The sequence below is a fragment of the Lepidochelys olivacea genome, assembly GCF_965140295.1.
Source record: "Lepidochelys olivacea isolate rLepOli2 genome assembly, chromosome: 7".
Lineage (NCBI taxonomy): Eukaryota > Metazoa > Chordata > Testudines > Cheloniidae > Lepidochelys > Lepidochelys olivacea.
In genome coordinates this window covers 58751243-58765905 of record NC_140417.1, presented here as the reverse complement: position 1 = coordinate 58765905, position 14663 = coordinate 58751243, and the positions used below count along the sequence as shown (strand labels likewise).

Below are 14663 nucleotides of genomic sequence, written 5' to 3'. Positions count from 1 at the left end.
CCAAGAAATTCTTATTTCCAGAACGAAGGGATCCCAGAGCCAAAGGCATGGTTAGACAGGATACAAAAAAGGGACGTACATTACATTTACATGTTATCATATATGTTACTTTATCTCTAAAGAGAAAAGAATTCTGGCTACATAGCTTACAACAATTGCCTTCTTTTTTGCCGTTTCCCTCCACCCCACATTTCCTCCCTCAGCCACACCCCTCTCTAAGCAGTTTGAGTGTCAGCTATAAAGGAAAATATCTGTTTCTGGATAACAAAGAACCTACTACAAGAATACATAGCAGTAGCTCAGGAGAAAACAAGAAAAAGGAGATAGAAGTAATCCCAGCACATACGTCCCTTGGTAACAACATTTTAAAGTTTAACTCTTTAAAAGATTCATCTGATAATGGACAAAATTTATACTTTCATTCACGAGGTGTCAAATATAAAGGAAGGGTAACCACCTTTCTGTCCACAGTGCTAAAAAATCCCTCCTGACCAGAGGCAAAACCCTTTCACCTGTAAAGGGTTAAGAAGCTAGGATAACCTCACTAACATCTGACCAAAATGACCAATGAGGAGACAAGATACTTTCAAAGCTGGAGTGGGGGGAGGGGAAACAAAGGGTCTGTCTGTCTGCGTGATGCTTTTGCCGGGAACAGATCAGGAACGCAGCTCAGAACTCCTCTAAAAAGTTAGTAAGTAATCTAGCTAGAAATGCATTAGATTTTCTTTTGTTTAGTGGCTGGTAAAATAGCTGTGTTGAATGGAATGTATATTCCTGTTTTTGTGTCTTTTTGTAACTTAAGGTTTTGCCTAGAGGGATTCTCTATGTTTTGAATCTGATTACCATGTAAGGTATTTATCATCCTGATTTTTACAGAGGTGATTCTTTTACTTTTTCTTTAATTAAAAGTCTTCTTTTAAGAACCTGACTGATTTTTCATTGTTCTTAAGATCCAAGGGTTTGGGTCTGTGTTCACCTGTACAAATTGGTGAGGATTTTTATCAAGCCTTCCCCACAAAAGGGGGTGAAGGTTTGGGGGGATGACATCTCCAAGTGGGCTCTTTCCCTGTCCATTGTTTAGCACGCTTGGTGTTGGCAGCATAGGGTTCAAGGACAATGCAAAGTTTGTACTTTGGGAAAGTTTTTAACCTAAGCTGGTAAGAATAAGCTTAGGGGGTCTTTCATGCAGGTCCCCACATCTGTACCCTAGAGTTCAGAGTGGGGAAGGAACCTTGACACGAGGCTACTACAATATGAAAAATGATACAACATACATGATCTTACCTTTAAGTTTGTTGTGCTCAGAATCAGCTGGGAAAAGTACATCTGGGAAGAGTTTCTCAAAACTATATCCAGCATATTTAGGTCTGTTCTCCACATAAGTCCGCACTGTTGGCTGCAATTTCTTCATGAATTCAGGGCATGGTGTTCCTAGCTGCTCAATAACTTTATTCCACTGATCAATATCTAAGGTCAAGCAGCTAAGAAAAACATAGCATGGCTAACATCCAGCATAAAGGCTATGTTAAAACAATACAAAATATCTAACAGAGATGAAGGTAGCAGGCCATAATAAATAAAAAGACACTATCAGCTTGTTCAAGAGAACAGTGATGATGAATAATTGTAAGCTTGGCTGAAGAGCAGTGCAGCTAATATTGATTTTACCCATAAAATATCCAGACCTGCCAAAGGATACACTTGTAGAAAGTACAGGGAGTTAAAAACCCACTGAGCTAAAGCAAATCTCAAATATAAGTTTAACAGAAACCTACCACGTTTACTATTTGTATAATTGTCCAGAGAGTTGAATTCTGTTTGATTCAACTCCCAAATATGCTAAGCATCATTAAGGCATTAGAGGGAAAAGCCACTCATTGGTGTTTTATCTATATACTCAATAGCCTGACTCAAGCTCTGGCTGTGCAACACATGAAGTGTGTACTAATTAGGAGAGAGGTCACATTTGGGCAAGGTAGGTGTGCACAACAGGGTTGAAATCCTGGCCCCACTGAAGTCAATGGGAACTCTGCCCGTGTTCCTACCCACTTAAGTGCTAGATACTACAGTCATGAGCACATTATAAAATGCCTATGGAATACAGATGTATCTAACAAAGCCCCATAAATATATTGCAGTTCTCATTTAAAATGTCGTAAGTGCAAGAAAGTTCTAATTCCCACAATAAGGCATAAAATGAAAGCCAAGTGTTCAAACTTGAATGAACAAAGATCAGTGCATAAATAAGAGGGGCCTAATTTAGCTCCCTCTAAAGCTAAACAAAAACTGGGACTGTTCAGCAGATGTGGGGAAAAAAAAAAAAGCTATTTTTATTAAGACACCTTAACCTTGGGCACGCATATTTCAAAATTTGGGCCCTCAAGTCTTAACATAACAGAAAGTGTGTCCAATTCAATAAGGTACTTGTTGTGTTGAAGTATGCAACAAAACCCACAGAAGTGAATAAGATTACTCATGTGCGTGAAGTTAGATATATTTAAGATGTATTTAAGAAATTAGGCTGAATCAGGGCCAGTGTCTCAAATAAATAACTGCAGCCCCGACAGTTGGATAATGCAGAGCAAGACCGATAATTCTGTTCCTATCTGGAAATATTGGAAATAAAAATGTAAGGGTTTGGGCTTTTTCCAGTAGCTTTACCTTTAAAACCAACAAATCTGGAATTTAATGCTTGGTTTAACCAATGAAATTAGTCAAAAGGGTTTGGGGGAGGAAGTGAACAGAACTCTGCACAAACAAAACTTCTGACTCTTAGTAATGTTTACTGGTGATGCAGATTCTTTCAGTCCAGTTTCCATCTAACAAGTCCTCTGCTGGAAGTATCTTTAATATGGCAATACCCAGAGAGAGAGACAACAACTCATTCACTGAATGGAAACACAGGTCTGGTAGGTATTTCTAAAAGATGCTTTGAAGATTCACTTTTTACTATATTTTATATTATATATATATATATATATATATATAGATAGATAGATAGATAGATAGATAGATAGATTTATCTATCAATATATTCAGCTATCTAAGATCATCATCTCTGGAGCTTTCCTTTAAAGTAGCGTACAAAGCGTAACCTGAGACGTGACACAAGCCGGACTGGTTAGGAATTTTTTAAATGTCCACTTACAAACACAAAAAGCAACATTGCTGAAGTATTTAGACAGTAGCTGAGATTAGTAGAATAGTAGATCACTCCACAAAATGTTCAGTTAAAAAGGAAAATCAAAACATATAATAGGTAAAGCACTGTACAACAAAAGAAGTCCAACTTAATTATCGCAACACCCAGAAGCAATGGATAGGCACTATATAAAAATCTAAAGTGAAAATAAAAGGGTAAAAACCTCAGTGTGTCCAAGTGGATAGCTTCTCGTCTCTCTAAAGTTAGTCTGCATGAATTGCTAAATGCAGCACTGCAAGCTACAGTTATTTACTTTGCTTTTTTAAAAATGATATTCCCATAAACAACTTTGTGACAATCAAAACTAAAAATCATGAACTCACAAATGGTATTTTGAAACAGTAATTTAAACAACGTCGTAGCAGTCAGCAGTGGAGCAGACAAAGTCTACTCTGACATGGACCTGAAATGCTGCTGTATGTTTGGACCTTTCAAAACTACATCCTAGGCCAAAGGTAAGGATACGATCTGTACCAGGAAATAAAACACCACCTTTGATCATTTCTCCCATGATGCACCCAACTGACCAAATGTCAACTGAAAACAAAATGCAATGACATTAACATAAAAAGGTAGTTATTAAAATAAAATAAAATTAAAAAATAATCCACACATACGTGAAGTAATTATAAAAAAGCAGTGTACAATGGAAATGAGTGAGGATGAATGTGTGCTAACTACGGTACCAGCAGAGACTATGTCCTACTGCTAGATGCAGCCTGAGTATAACTGAAGTTCTTACCTCAACAATTTTTGAAATGTATCACAAAAAAATTCATGTCCATTTAAGAAAAAAATTGACCCATATGCATTTTCATGAGAGAACATTAGAACATTAATCACCTAACTAATTCAACCTGCTGCAGAAGCACAAGGATACAGTCCCTTCCTGGAAAGAGGATTTTGTGGCAAACCATTTCGCCCATAATGCACCCCACAGACCATAAATCCACTATGTTTGTAGCACAAAAAGAAGGAAAAGCAAAGCAAACGGTCATTTAAAATTAAAGAAGCATAACATGACTGCATCCTATCAACTGCAGACAGCACAGGAAGGAAAGAAAGAAATCATCGTGGTATTAAGCAATGAAACTATTTTAACACACAGTATCTTTAAGGATGATCTTTTCATCTGGCTCATAAAGAAAAGTCAGAAGAATAGCCTTTTGCTTAAAACACTGTCTAAAGATAAAGTGAGAGAGATGCACACATATCAGACAGTTTAAAGCCCATCTTGAAGTTCTGGGGTTTGAAATAACATGTAATTATTTCCACAAATAGATTTGCTTGGAATAGCAAAGATAAGTATATTTGTTTACATGTTTCATGGTGCTTGCAAGAGTCAGTCATTTTAAAGCTAGCAAACCAAATTGTCGTTTGAAAGAAGAAAGCGTGTTTCAGTAGTGCATACTTTTAGAGCAGAATTTATGGGTTACTGGCTAAATTCGATTAAGCAGGAACAGAAGAAACTTTTGCCAAGTATTTCCTGAAAAGTGTTTTACTGTGCAATTCTCTCTCCCTTTAAACAAAAAGGAATACAAGCAGTAAAAGATCATTTAGCATTTTAGAGGATCAGTTAACAAGATTAGTATGTTCCTGGAAGTAGTTAGACTAGAAATAATTGATTTAAAAATACTTCTCCAGCAACATCGGAACATAATATTGTCTGATACAAAAGAAACAAACACTCATAATAATACAAGTTTGTATATAAAAAGTTCTTAGACTTTCTGCCCTACCTCTCACTTTCTCTCAAAAAACCTCAACAACCGTGGAAGACATCCTCACTGAAGTACAAGTTTACTTTTTACAGGTATGCCAATTTTCTTTGCTACTGTTGCTGATTTTTATGCAAGAGTTTTCTTGAAATCAGAGTGGTGAATTTTTATTATTACTATTAGCTCCTTGTCAGACACTAGCTTAGAATTTCACTGAAGTAGAAAACAATGGGTTTTAAGTGAGAACACTTGCATAATAAAAGCATGTGCAATAGTACTGAGTTAAACAAACTACAAACAGAGCAACTTTTTACTCAAAATATTCCCTTTCCCCATGTTTAAGAGTTCCTCTAAAATATTACCTAAATCAATCTCCTGATTACAATCACACCTCTACAGATTAGGTGTTAAAATTAAGGGCCTGGTTCATTTTTAAAAAGTTTGTTCCTTTTAAATCCCAGATCATAATTACATGAGTTGTGGCATATAAATCGCCACTACATTTGAAGATTGGTATTAATATTGTCTTATAAACTGTTTTCAGGTATTTAAGACCAAAGCATTTTTGGCACAAAACTGAAAAAGGTAAAATTTTGTTCTTGACAGTTTACCGAAGATTGTAAATGGTTGTTTCACCTGCAAAGCAACCCTCTGCTCTCATGAAGAGAAATGCACCCGAACCCTACTGGAGATAGCCTGGGTCCAAAATGATAAAAGTGAATTGTGTGGAGGGAAGAGCAACAGTATATGAGCATCAAGGATTTCTCTTCATGCATCGAAAGCCAGGGATTTTAACAGGCTCAAATGAGTTAATGTTAGAAACAACTTCTTTGCTCACCCTTCAAAATTTCCAGAAGTTTGCTCTGAAGAACACTGTCAATTACAAAGGTTTCTTTACAAAGATTCTGTGAAGCTAAAATTTAATCAAGCCTTAAGAGATGGTCTCAGGAAGTTTGGAATAAAAGATCTCAGGTCAAAGATGATCTCGATTAAACATTTTCATATCACTTTTCCTGTTCTTCTAATTGTGAGAAAGTGTCTGTTGTCTAAAATCCCTACATGAGAAGCACTTACTCCTAATTAAATCTCAAGGGGGGGGGGGAACTATGTTAAAGTGGAAGTAAAGTTGACATTACATATTGGTAATAAAGGGTAAAAATTTTACAGGAATGTTTGAATTTCCTGGATTTATAATACTTAGTTTCAGATAATCCCTGTAATGTTTTTTATCCTTAAATTACTGGCACACACGCTGAACTGTAACTCTATTTTAACAGTTTTTGGTCTGGAGCTTCTCTAATTTGTTTTTTAAAAATTAAGATTTCATACAAAAACACTAAACAATAAACCCAAAGGGAATGCTACCATGTGATATTTCTATTAAAGTTGCATACTATCAACCTTAAATCTTTTACAGCTCTTTTTGATCAGTCAACGTGCAATAGTAAATCTGGTCCTTAATTTACCCAGTCCATATTTCCAACATAAGTCTGTATTTCCACTTTTTAACTGGCCAGTGTGTTCTGACTCCTTTGGTGCACCGGGGAATCTGCCACTGAAATTTTAAAGTGTACTAATTCTTGTATAAGACGTCTGTACTCACCAATACATTTGCTCCATTCCAGAGTATGTTAGAAGGTAATTCCTGTCAACAGGCTGGTAATACTATTAGCCCCCCAAAAGACAACCCTTATTTATTTTTTAAAAAGGAAATCTGCTGCCAGATTGGGATTTACATAATTGTCTCATACCTAATTGTACAACAGGCCAAAACAACACAAAGGATGAGATGTTGCTTTTAAAGAATGCTTCTTTCTCATGGAAAAGTTCTGTTTGTTTTTTAAAAAGGTTTGCTTGTCCCTTTTCTTCTCTAATTAGTCACTTTAAAGCCCCAGAAAAAAAGAAATAAGTGCCTGAGCTAGCCTGATCAGCTAGGTAAATTCAGAGCAAAAAAACCCTTCACCCCTTGCTTGCCTCACTCAGCACTGGGGTTCTAAATAATAACAATGCATAGCTCTTACCTAGCTCTTTATACAGCATTTTGGAGGAACATACACACTAATACAAGCTAACAGTCTTAGGAGGAAAACATAACCCCAGCCTCACAAAAAACTATTCACTCACCCACCTGGAATAACTTTTTCATCACTGTCTTAGGTTATGTCTACACTACAACTTATGTTGGCATAACGTATGCCACTCAGGGGTGTGAATAAACCACCCCCCAAACAATGTAGTTACACCAACAAAAGTGTCAATGTAGACAGCGCTATGTCGCCAACGTAGCTACTGCCACTCGCAAGGACAGAAGTAGTTAAGCCAACAAGAGAGCTCTCTCCCATTGGCTTAGAGCAGCTACAAGAGAAAGCCTCCCGTGGCACAGCTGCATCGGTGCGGTTGTGCTGCTGTAAGTTCTCTAGTGTAGCAGTAGCCTTCATAAGGGCAGCTGACCAGTTTTTGTTCCTAGGCTTATAAATATTAAACCAATCCGGGGAAATCAAGAGATGAACTGATTTGCCCAACACCACACAGTAGCCTTAACGAGCCTAGAGTAAGTTTTCAGAAAGTTTCCCCGTCATGCTGAAAAAAAGGTTTAGCTCCACTGATGGCAGCAACATTAGGAGCCCTAAAACAGATAAGCGGATGACTGCTGACAGCACATTCAGCACCATGTCATTTAACCATGCTCAGAGTTGGTCTAATCAATAAGACCTGCAGCTGCTGATGACCCTTATAAATTAGTGAACTGGAATTTTTTCTTGCCCTTCTGCAATAGTATAGAACAGCAAATCTTCCAAGCTAGGCAAGAGACCTTGCTTCATCTTATTTTTAATAAATTATTTTTATAAATTAGGCCTCCCTATGGTGCCAACATCAGTGGACCTGAACTAGTGACAGCAAAGAAGAGAAATTGTTGCCCAAGGGTAAACAAGGCTGCTGAGCCAGTGGCAGAACTGGGAACAGAATGCTGTTATTTCAGGAATGACAGCCAGGGTGTTACACATTCCAGACAGTACCTGAATACGTAACTTCCCTCAAACAAATGTTGTCTGGCACCCCTGTTACTTTCTTTTACTACTACTAATATAAAGAAAAGGAGTACCTGTGGCACCTTAGAGACTAACAAATTTACTTGAGCATAAGCTTTCGTGAGCTACAGCTCACTTCATCAGATGAAGTGAGCTGTAGCTCACGAAAGCTTATGCTCAAATAAAGCGCCACAAGTAAAGCGCCACAAGTACTCCTTTTCTTTTTGCGGATACAGACTAACACGGCTGCTACTCTGAAACCTACTAATAATATAGTTACAGATGAAGAGCCAGAGGAAGAGTATCACCAATTTAAAGTGATAAAAAGGCTAGCAAGAAAAGGGAGGGAGCGAACACTGGCCTACCTCATGAACTTTCTTTGGATCTCTGAACCTATAACTTGTTATGGACCCCAATAGAACACCTCTTAAAGAACATGCTCTGCATCATTATGGCAGTTGCCCTGGTAAATTCTTTTACACTCAACTAAAGAGGAAGCTAATTTATTAGAACTAGCACATTTTAAAATAGAAACAAATTAATGCCAGTAGTGAGTGGGCTCAGCTTGCATATCCCTCTTTGGAGTGTCTCTTTCAAGAAGTAGCAAATATATTCCAATGTAGCCTTTTCCTTTCTTATGTCACTTTAGGAGAAGTATTTGCAGTCACATTAGTTACCAACCTGCTCAGTGATGAACTCTCAACCCAAGATATTCTACAGATTAAGGCAGATACTACATATGGGGAAAGTGCATTTCTCAATTTTTGCAGGTGAAACAAACCATTGTCCCAAGTAGATTATTTATCTTTTTAAACAAACAAGACCCCCAATTTCTTTTTTAGATCAAATGTAAACATTTCATATAGGTTTTATTAAATATGAACTATTGGGTGTAACTATATTACACATTTTGGCCACAGTGTTACTTTAAAAAAAAAGTGTCTACAGCTTGAAAAACATTAACATGTAAAATGTGGTGTGCCAAACAAAAAATAAAAGCTATGTCAAAGAAAGACTATATTTGCTGACCGTTTTCTTTGTATCCCATCCCTAGGATGACCTCTGGTGCTCTGTAGTAACGAGTCACTACATAAGGCGTCATCATAAAACTAGTTCCTGCAGTTCTGGCCAGTCCAAAGTCAAGAATCTTCAAAGTGCAGTCTGATTTTACTACTATATTACTGGGCTTTAAATCCTTAAAAAGAAACATCATACATGACTGCTAAGACAAGAACAAAACACTCTGCAGTTCACACCTTAAAGAAAATAACCACTGGCATAAAAAAATGAAAAACTGGGCCATTATTATAACTTCATTCTTCCAATTTTTTTTCTTGTATGAATTAATGTTTATATCTTCAGCCAACCAAAGAATTAAACCTCTGGTATTACTCTTCAGCAGTTTATGTAACAAGTAGGGGGAGAAAAACACAACTAATGTTACCAGATATATTAGCAATGTTTGAAATAATTTGGGGTTAGTATGAAATGTTAGCACTCAGACAAGTATTACAAATTGCTCAAGGGAATTATAGTACCAAAGGAGAACAAGAATGGTTGAATTATTAGAGATAATGTCACAGCAGGACTTTTCATCCTAAATGGTATTCAAAACACGAAGATTCTTACGATTTAATCAAGCAAAACTTTTTATAGTTAAAATGCATCTGTTAAAAAAATGAGTTACCCTTCATCAACTCTATCAATCAAGGTTGCATTACCTCTTGATTTGTTGTAGATATTTCTCTGAATGATCAGAAGGAAATTCATGCTTGCAAAGGTTTGGTTTGCAATAATGATTTGGTTGGTCATCAGTTAACCAACTTTAAGTTTAATAATGACAGAACTCTGAACTGCCATTGCAAAAACTTCCAGAAGAACTTCCTGCACCTTTAAAAACAGGAATCAAAATACCTTCAAAAAGAAAAGGAGTACTTGTGGCACCTTAGAGATGAACAAATTTGAGCATAAGCTTTCATGAGCTACAGTTCACTTCATCGGATGTAGTTCATGAAAGCTTATGCTCAAATAAATTTGTTAGCCTCTAAGGTGCCACAAGTACTCCTTTTCTTTTTGCAGATACAGACCAACACGGCTGCTACTCCAAAATACCTTCAAAGTTTCAAGGCACATTAGATGGAAGATTTGCAACTGAACTCTTCAGTTGAGCTCTATAACCAGATTTTGATTTTCCATTGCCCCTTTTAAACTCAGTCTCCCAAGATGCTTTACAAACCTATGAGCTACATACTCACACAGCATCTACAGAAGCATACAAAGCAACCATTTTGTTCTAAGCCATATCTTCCACACCTTTAGCTGTCAGAGAGCAAATGCTGGCCATAACATCAGAAGGTTTGTCCGAAAAAAAATCATGAGATCTCTCATTCCCACCTAACTGATCACTAGAGGAGTGATCCCCAAAAGACAGACTTATCATGGGATATAAGACCAAGATCTGGCACCCCTTTGAGAGAGAGAAGATACTGATATAGGTAGTTTTTAATATGGTAATTTTCAGGCTTCCAGTGAGCCTCTCAGATATAAAAAAATGCTGCAACACTTACTACAAAATATAAAGTAAATCAAACTAGTGTACAGGAACATGTGAAGTCAGTCACCTTCCCATCTCTCCCTAAATCACATGCTAGGAGAATGTTTTTGAAAATATGATGCATAATGAAGGCTTCTATTGACTCTAGAGATTAGTATTCTGCTTATAAGATACTCAACATTTATTTATCTTATTCAAGTGTGATGAGGCATTTCAGCTACTTAAGACAATACTTAGATTGTGCTGGAGTTGTGTTTATATCCTGTTTTAATAGTTACTGTTGTATATATGCAGGTTTCTATTATAGGGATGGAATAATTATAGGACCTCTGGAGCAGTCCTCTTTCCCCATCAATAAATTATGTGGCATCTCAGCCTGCCACAATATTGTTGTATTAACCAAATTCATTCTCTTCAAAATTGTGAGGCTAGAACTGAGGAAAGAATTTACCATCATCATCAACAGGAAATAATTCCATGCACACACTCACACAAGGATGCCCATGTCATTTGCACGCAGAAAGTTAATGCCTACAAAAGCATATTCATTCTTCAATTTCCTTCCAGTATCTGACCTCCAGAAAGTCTAGAAAATTTGAATGCAAATACAAATCAACAAGACATGTAGCCTAACATGCTTCAGAATTCTCATGGCTAGTACTGCCACAAGGTACATTTTAAAATCTCATTCAGGTGTACAAATATACACATTTTCATTATAGCAGGAGCTCAAAAGCCCGATGTGGGAGTGATGCAGTGGTTAGAGCAGGAAATTGATATGAAGACTCCTGGATTGTACATCCAACTATCTTACTGACATTCTGCATGACCTTCAGCAAGTCACTCCAGACATCGCTGGGACTCAGCTCAATCACCATCTTCCACCTGCAAAATGGAGGCTAAAGCATATTTCTAGAGCTGTTGCAGATTCAACCCTTGTAAAATGCTTTGAGTATTCTGGGAACAGGTGTTCATGTACAAGGTATTAATAAGGTTAAGCTATCTATAGTCAAATCTATACTGAGAAGTAAAGATGTGAAAGCTATGCATTTTAATTATAAATGTGTGCACTCTGTACAATTTGCTTAGTCAGTAAAAATTGTGGGAGCTTTCCTTCATTTTTAGCTTTTACACTGTACATGTATTGTGTTTCTGGCATGTTAGTGCATATCAAGCATGTTACTGCTTAAAGCAAGTATTTCCACAAGCAATGCAATATGTCCTGCATAGAAGCATTTATACAGCACTTTACACCCTCAAAGCATTGTGCAAATATTAACTCTCAACCTATATGAGGTAAACTTTACTAATTCATAGAGAAGCTAATTAACCCAATTACGCTTCGTTAATGGCAGAGCAAGATTTAGAACTCAGGAGTTCCTGACTCCCAGGTGCCATGACATACCAAAACTCCGAACGCACCACACACAACCACAGAAAAAGATAATATGGGATGAACAGTGCCAACAGGAAAATTGGCATTACATATTAATGATATTGTTGCTGAGGACCTAGCTAAATAAAATCACTGCTGAAACTGTGTGTTCTACATAAAGCTAAGGTCCTTTGCAAATAATCCCTTTTCTTCAGAAGGTTTGTTGTTATCTGCTTGATAGACACAAGGAACACTAAAGCTTTATACCTTTAAGTACAAATGATTAATCGATGCAAAATTAAGCAATGTAACATTTTTCATGAACAGCAGGCTGATCTTAATATGTCATAATATGAGGACCTGCAGGTGAAATTGATCCATCTGTGTCATTCAGAGCCATTAACACATTTAACGCATTCAAAGATCATTATTTAATTTGTGCTAAAAGTCTGCCTTGCCAGAACAGGTTATCTTGTGAATTTATGCTGCGAAGCAATTCAAATGCTTCAGGAATGTCAGTACAAATTCTAAATTACAACTACCAGGAAGCACTGAAGCTAGATTTCCTGATTTTCAAACTATCACCCACCACCAATAATATCTGGACTGAACTGAACACTGTAGTGGAGAAGTAGCTCCTGTTATAACTAGGATTGCATAAACGTTTCCATTCACCTGCAGGTTCTCGGAGAGCAGGGGCTCTGTGTTATGGTGTGCTTAAAAGGTCTGAAAGGAGACTGCCCTGCAACTCCTAAAACTGACAGAACAGGGGCTCCCTCCTATGTATTTCAACATGGGTTAGGGGAGGGCATTCTTGCCAAGTATGTCCATTCTATTGGGATTTCTTTTCCTCAGCGAAAAAACCCTAGGAAAATCCATACTATAAACCTCTGAAAAAGATGAAGCTTCTAAAGCTAAGCACTCAAAAGACAGGAAACGCCAAGGTTGCATGTGTGGCCTTTCTTTGCACCCCTGGGTGGATGCATTATGATGGAGACTTTGACGACACAGAATAGTGTCACAAAAATCACACAACATAGTATGAATCAATTTTTTGGCACCATCCTAAATAAAGAAATGCAATATTCTATAGTTTTTTTATCTGGTATGCTAAGGGTAATACAAACACTGAAATGGAAGAGTAAATGGAAAAATAGTAATAGCACACGAAACTACAGGTCAAGTACAACAGGGTAAGTATATCAGAATAATAATAAAAACGTTCCTGGCATATACGTATCCAAGTAAATTACCTTGGATAGCTAACAGTCTCATCCCCCGAATTGCACATAAGGAAGGCTGCACTGCTGATTGAAGAGAATGTATAGTATATGGGTGCTGAAAAATAATTAAATGCATACCGAGATGGGACCTTATTTAAGAAGTCAATACACAGATATATATAATTAAATATTGTAACAATGAAAACAGAATAAGCAAACAAAGTATTATAAGTTGCTACATATTACTAAGATTGTAAAAAATATATATATTTTATTTTAGAAATCATACACAATTATGTTCCTGTAGACAGTACTGTAATGCATGGACAACTTAACTTCACAATTTCCTGACCCGAGTGCCTAATTAAGCTACCTTGACTTAATATAAACAACACAATGAGGAAACAGTTGGGAGGCTTACAGGATAGAATTTTCCAAGCTACACGGTTGTATAAAGTTTCACTCACAGGACTAGACAATATTTGATTATGCAGAGAATTTTAGAGATGTATAATGTGTTTGTTATTTTAAAAAAATGCAGAAATAAAGATTACATTATGATAGTTTAAAAATATATGGAATTTCAGGTTTGGTTACCAAAAAACGAAACAGAAACTTAGTTGGTTTAACCAATTAGTATAAAAAGTCACTCTTTTCCAGGTATTCTTTCCTTCTGATATCCACTGGGATAAGAATTCTACTGCAAATTAGAGGAGATGATGCAACCTATTATACAGATTTTGGACAATATAGTCTAGCCAAATTGAGATCCAGTTGAGGATGGACTCAGACTTTTGTTTCAAATTTAAACACACACAATGCAGTCTTTGAAAGTATATATACAGTTTCCATATTAATAGAATTTTTCCTGGCTCCTTAATACTGAAGGCAAGAACATTAGGTGGATTTTAAAAAGTATAGTATACCACTAACCCTATGGATAATCCCAGCTGAGTGAAGATGCTTGATACCACACAGCATCTGATAAAGAAGGTACGACATTCGTTCATGGTCTAGCTCCATCTGAATCACTTGGCAGAGATTTGCATCCATGAGCTCCATCACTATGTAACTTATGAAACAAAACAACAACAACAAGTGAGTAATTAGAAGATAAGGTGTATTGTCTGAAGTCCATTCCACTGCATATGTTTGTGACAAGTTACAAATCTGGGTAAAAATTAGACTTACACATCTTGAAATTCTTCCAGAGATTTCTGTGGTGTGAACACATTCAGCAGGCCAATTATCTGTGGAGAGAAAAAGAAAACTCACAAAAGGTCAACAAATAGATTTTGCTTACCTGTGCAAAAACACAAAATTGGTGGCTGGAAAGAAGTAAAACTTGACCTAAGAAGTCTCCTGATCATACAAGTGAACTTTGCTCTCTAGTACGCATAATCCAATAGTCATTGTTAAGAATTGTGTTTACCAGCTTTCCAACTGGTGCCAACCCTCCAGGATTATCCTGGAGTCTCTAGGAATTAAAGATTAGTCTCTTTACTAAGTACTCCTGTTCTTTTTGCAGACACAGACTGACACAGCTGCTACTCTGATTTCTA

At 36.8% G+C, this 14663-nt stretch overlaps 1 protein-coding gene across 8 annotated transcripts in view; it reads right to left on the bottom strand.

The window, feature by feature from the left end:
• The window catches only part of MAPK8 (mitogen-activated protein kinase 8), a 125005-nt gene that overhangs the window by 15256 nt on the left and 95086 nt on the right, over positions 1 to 14663 (bottom strand). For 7 of the 8 annotated variants that reach the window (XM_084632917.1, XM_084632915.1, XM_084632920.1 and 4 more), the window contains 5 exons: positions 14293 to 14351; positions 14035 to 14173; positions 8979 to 9144; positions 3668 to 3739; positions 1285 to 1467 (listed from right to left, as the gene is read on the bottom strand). In XM_084632917.1, the coding sequence (XP_084489043.1) occupies positions 1285 to 1467; positions 3668 to 3739; positions 8979 to 9144; positions 14035 to 14173; positions 14293 to 14351 (619 nt within the window). Of the gene's footprint in view, positions 1 to 1284; positions 1468 to 3667; positions 3740 to 4082; positions 4155 to 8978; positions 9145 to 14034; positions 14174 to 14292; positions 14352 to 14663 lie in introns of all 8 variants that reach the window. The other variant, XM_084632919.1, reaches the window with a different exon arrangement.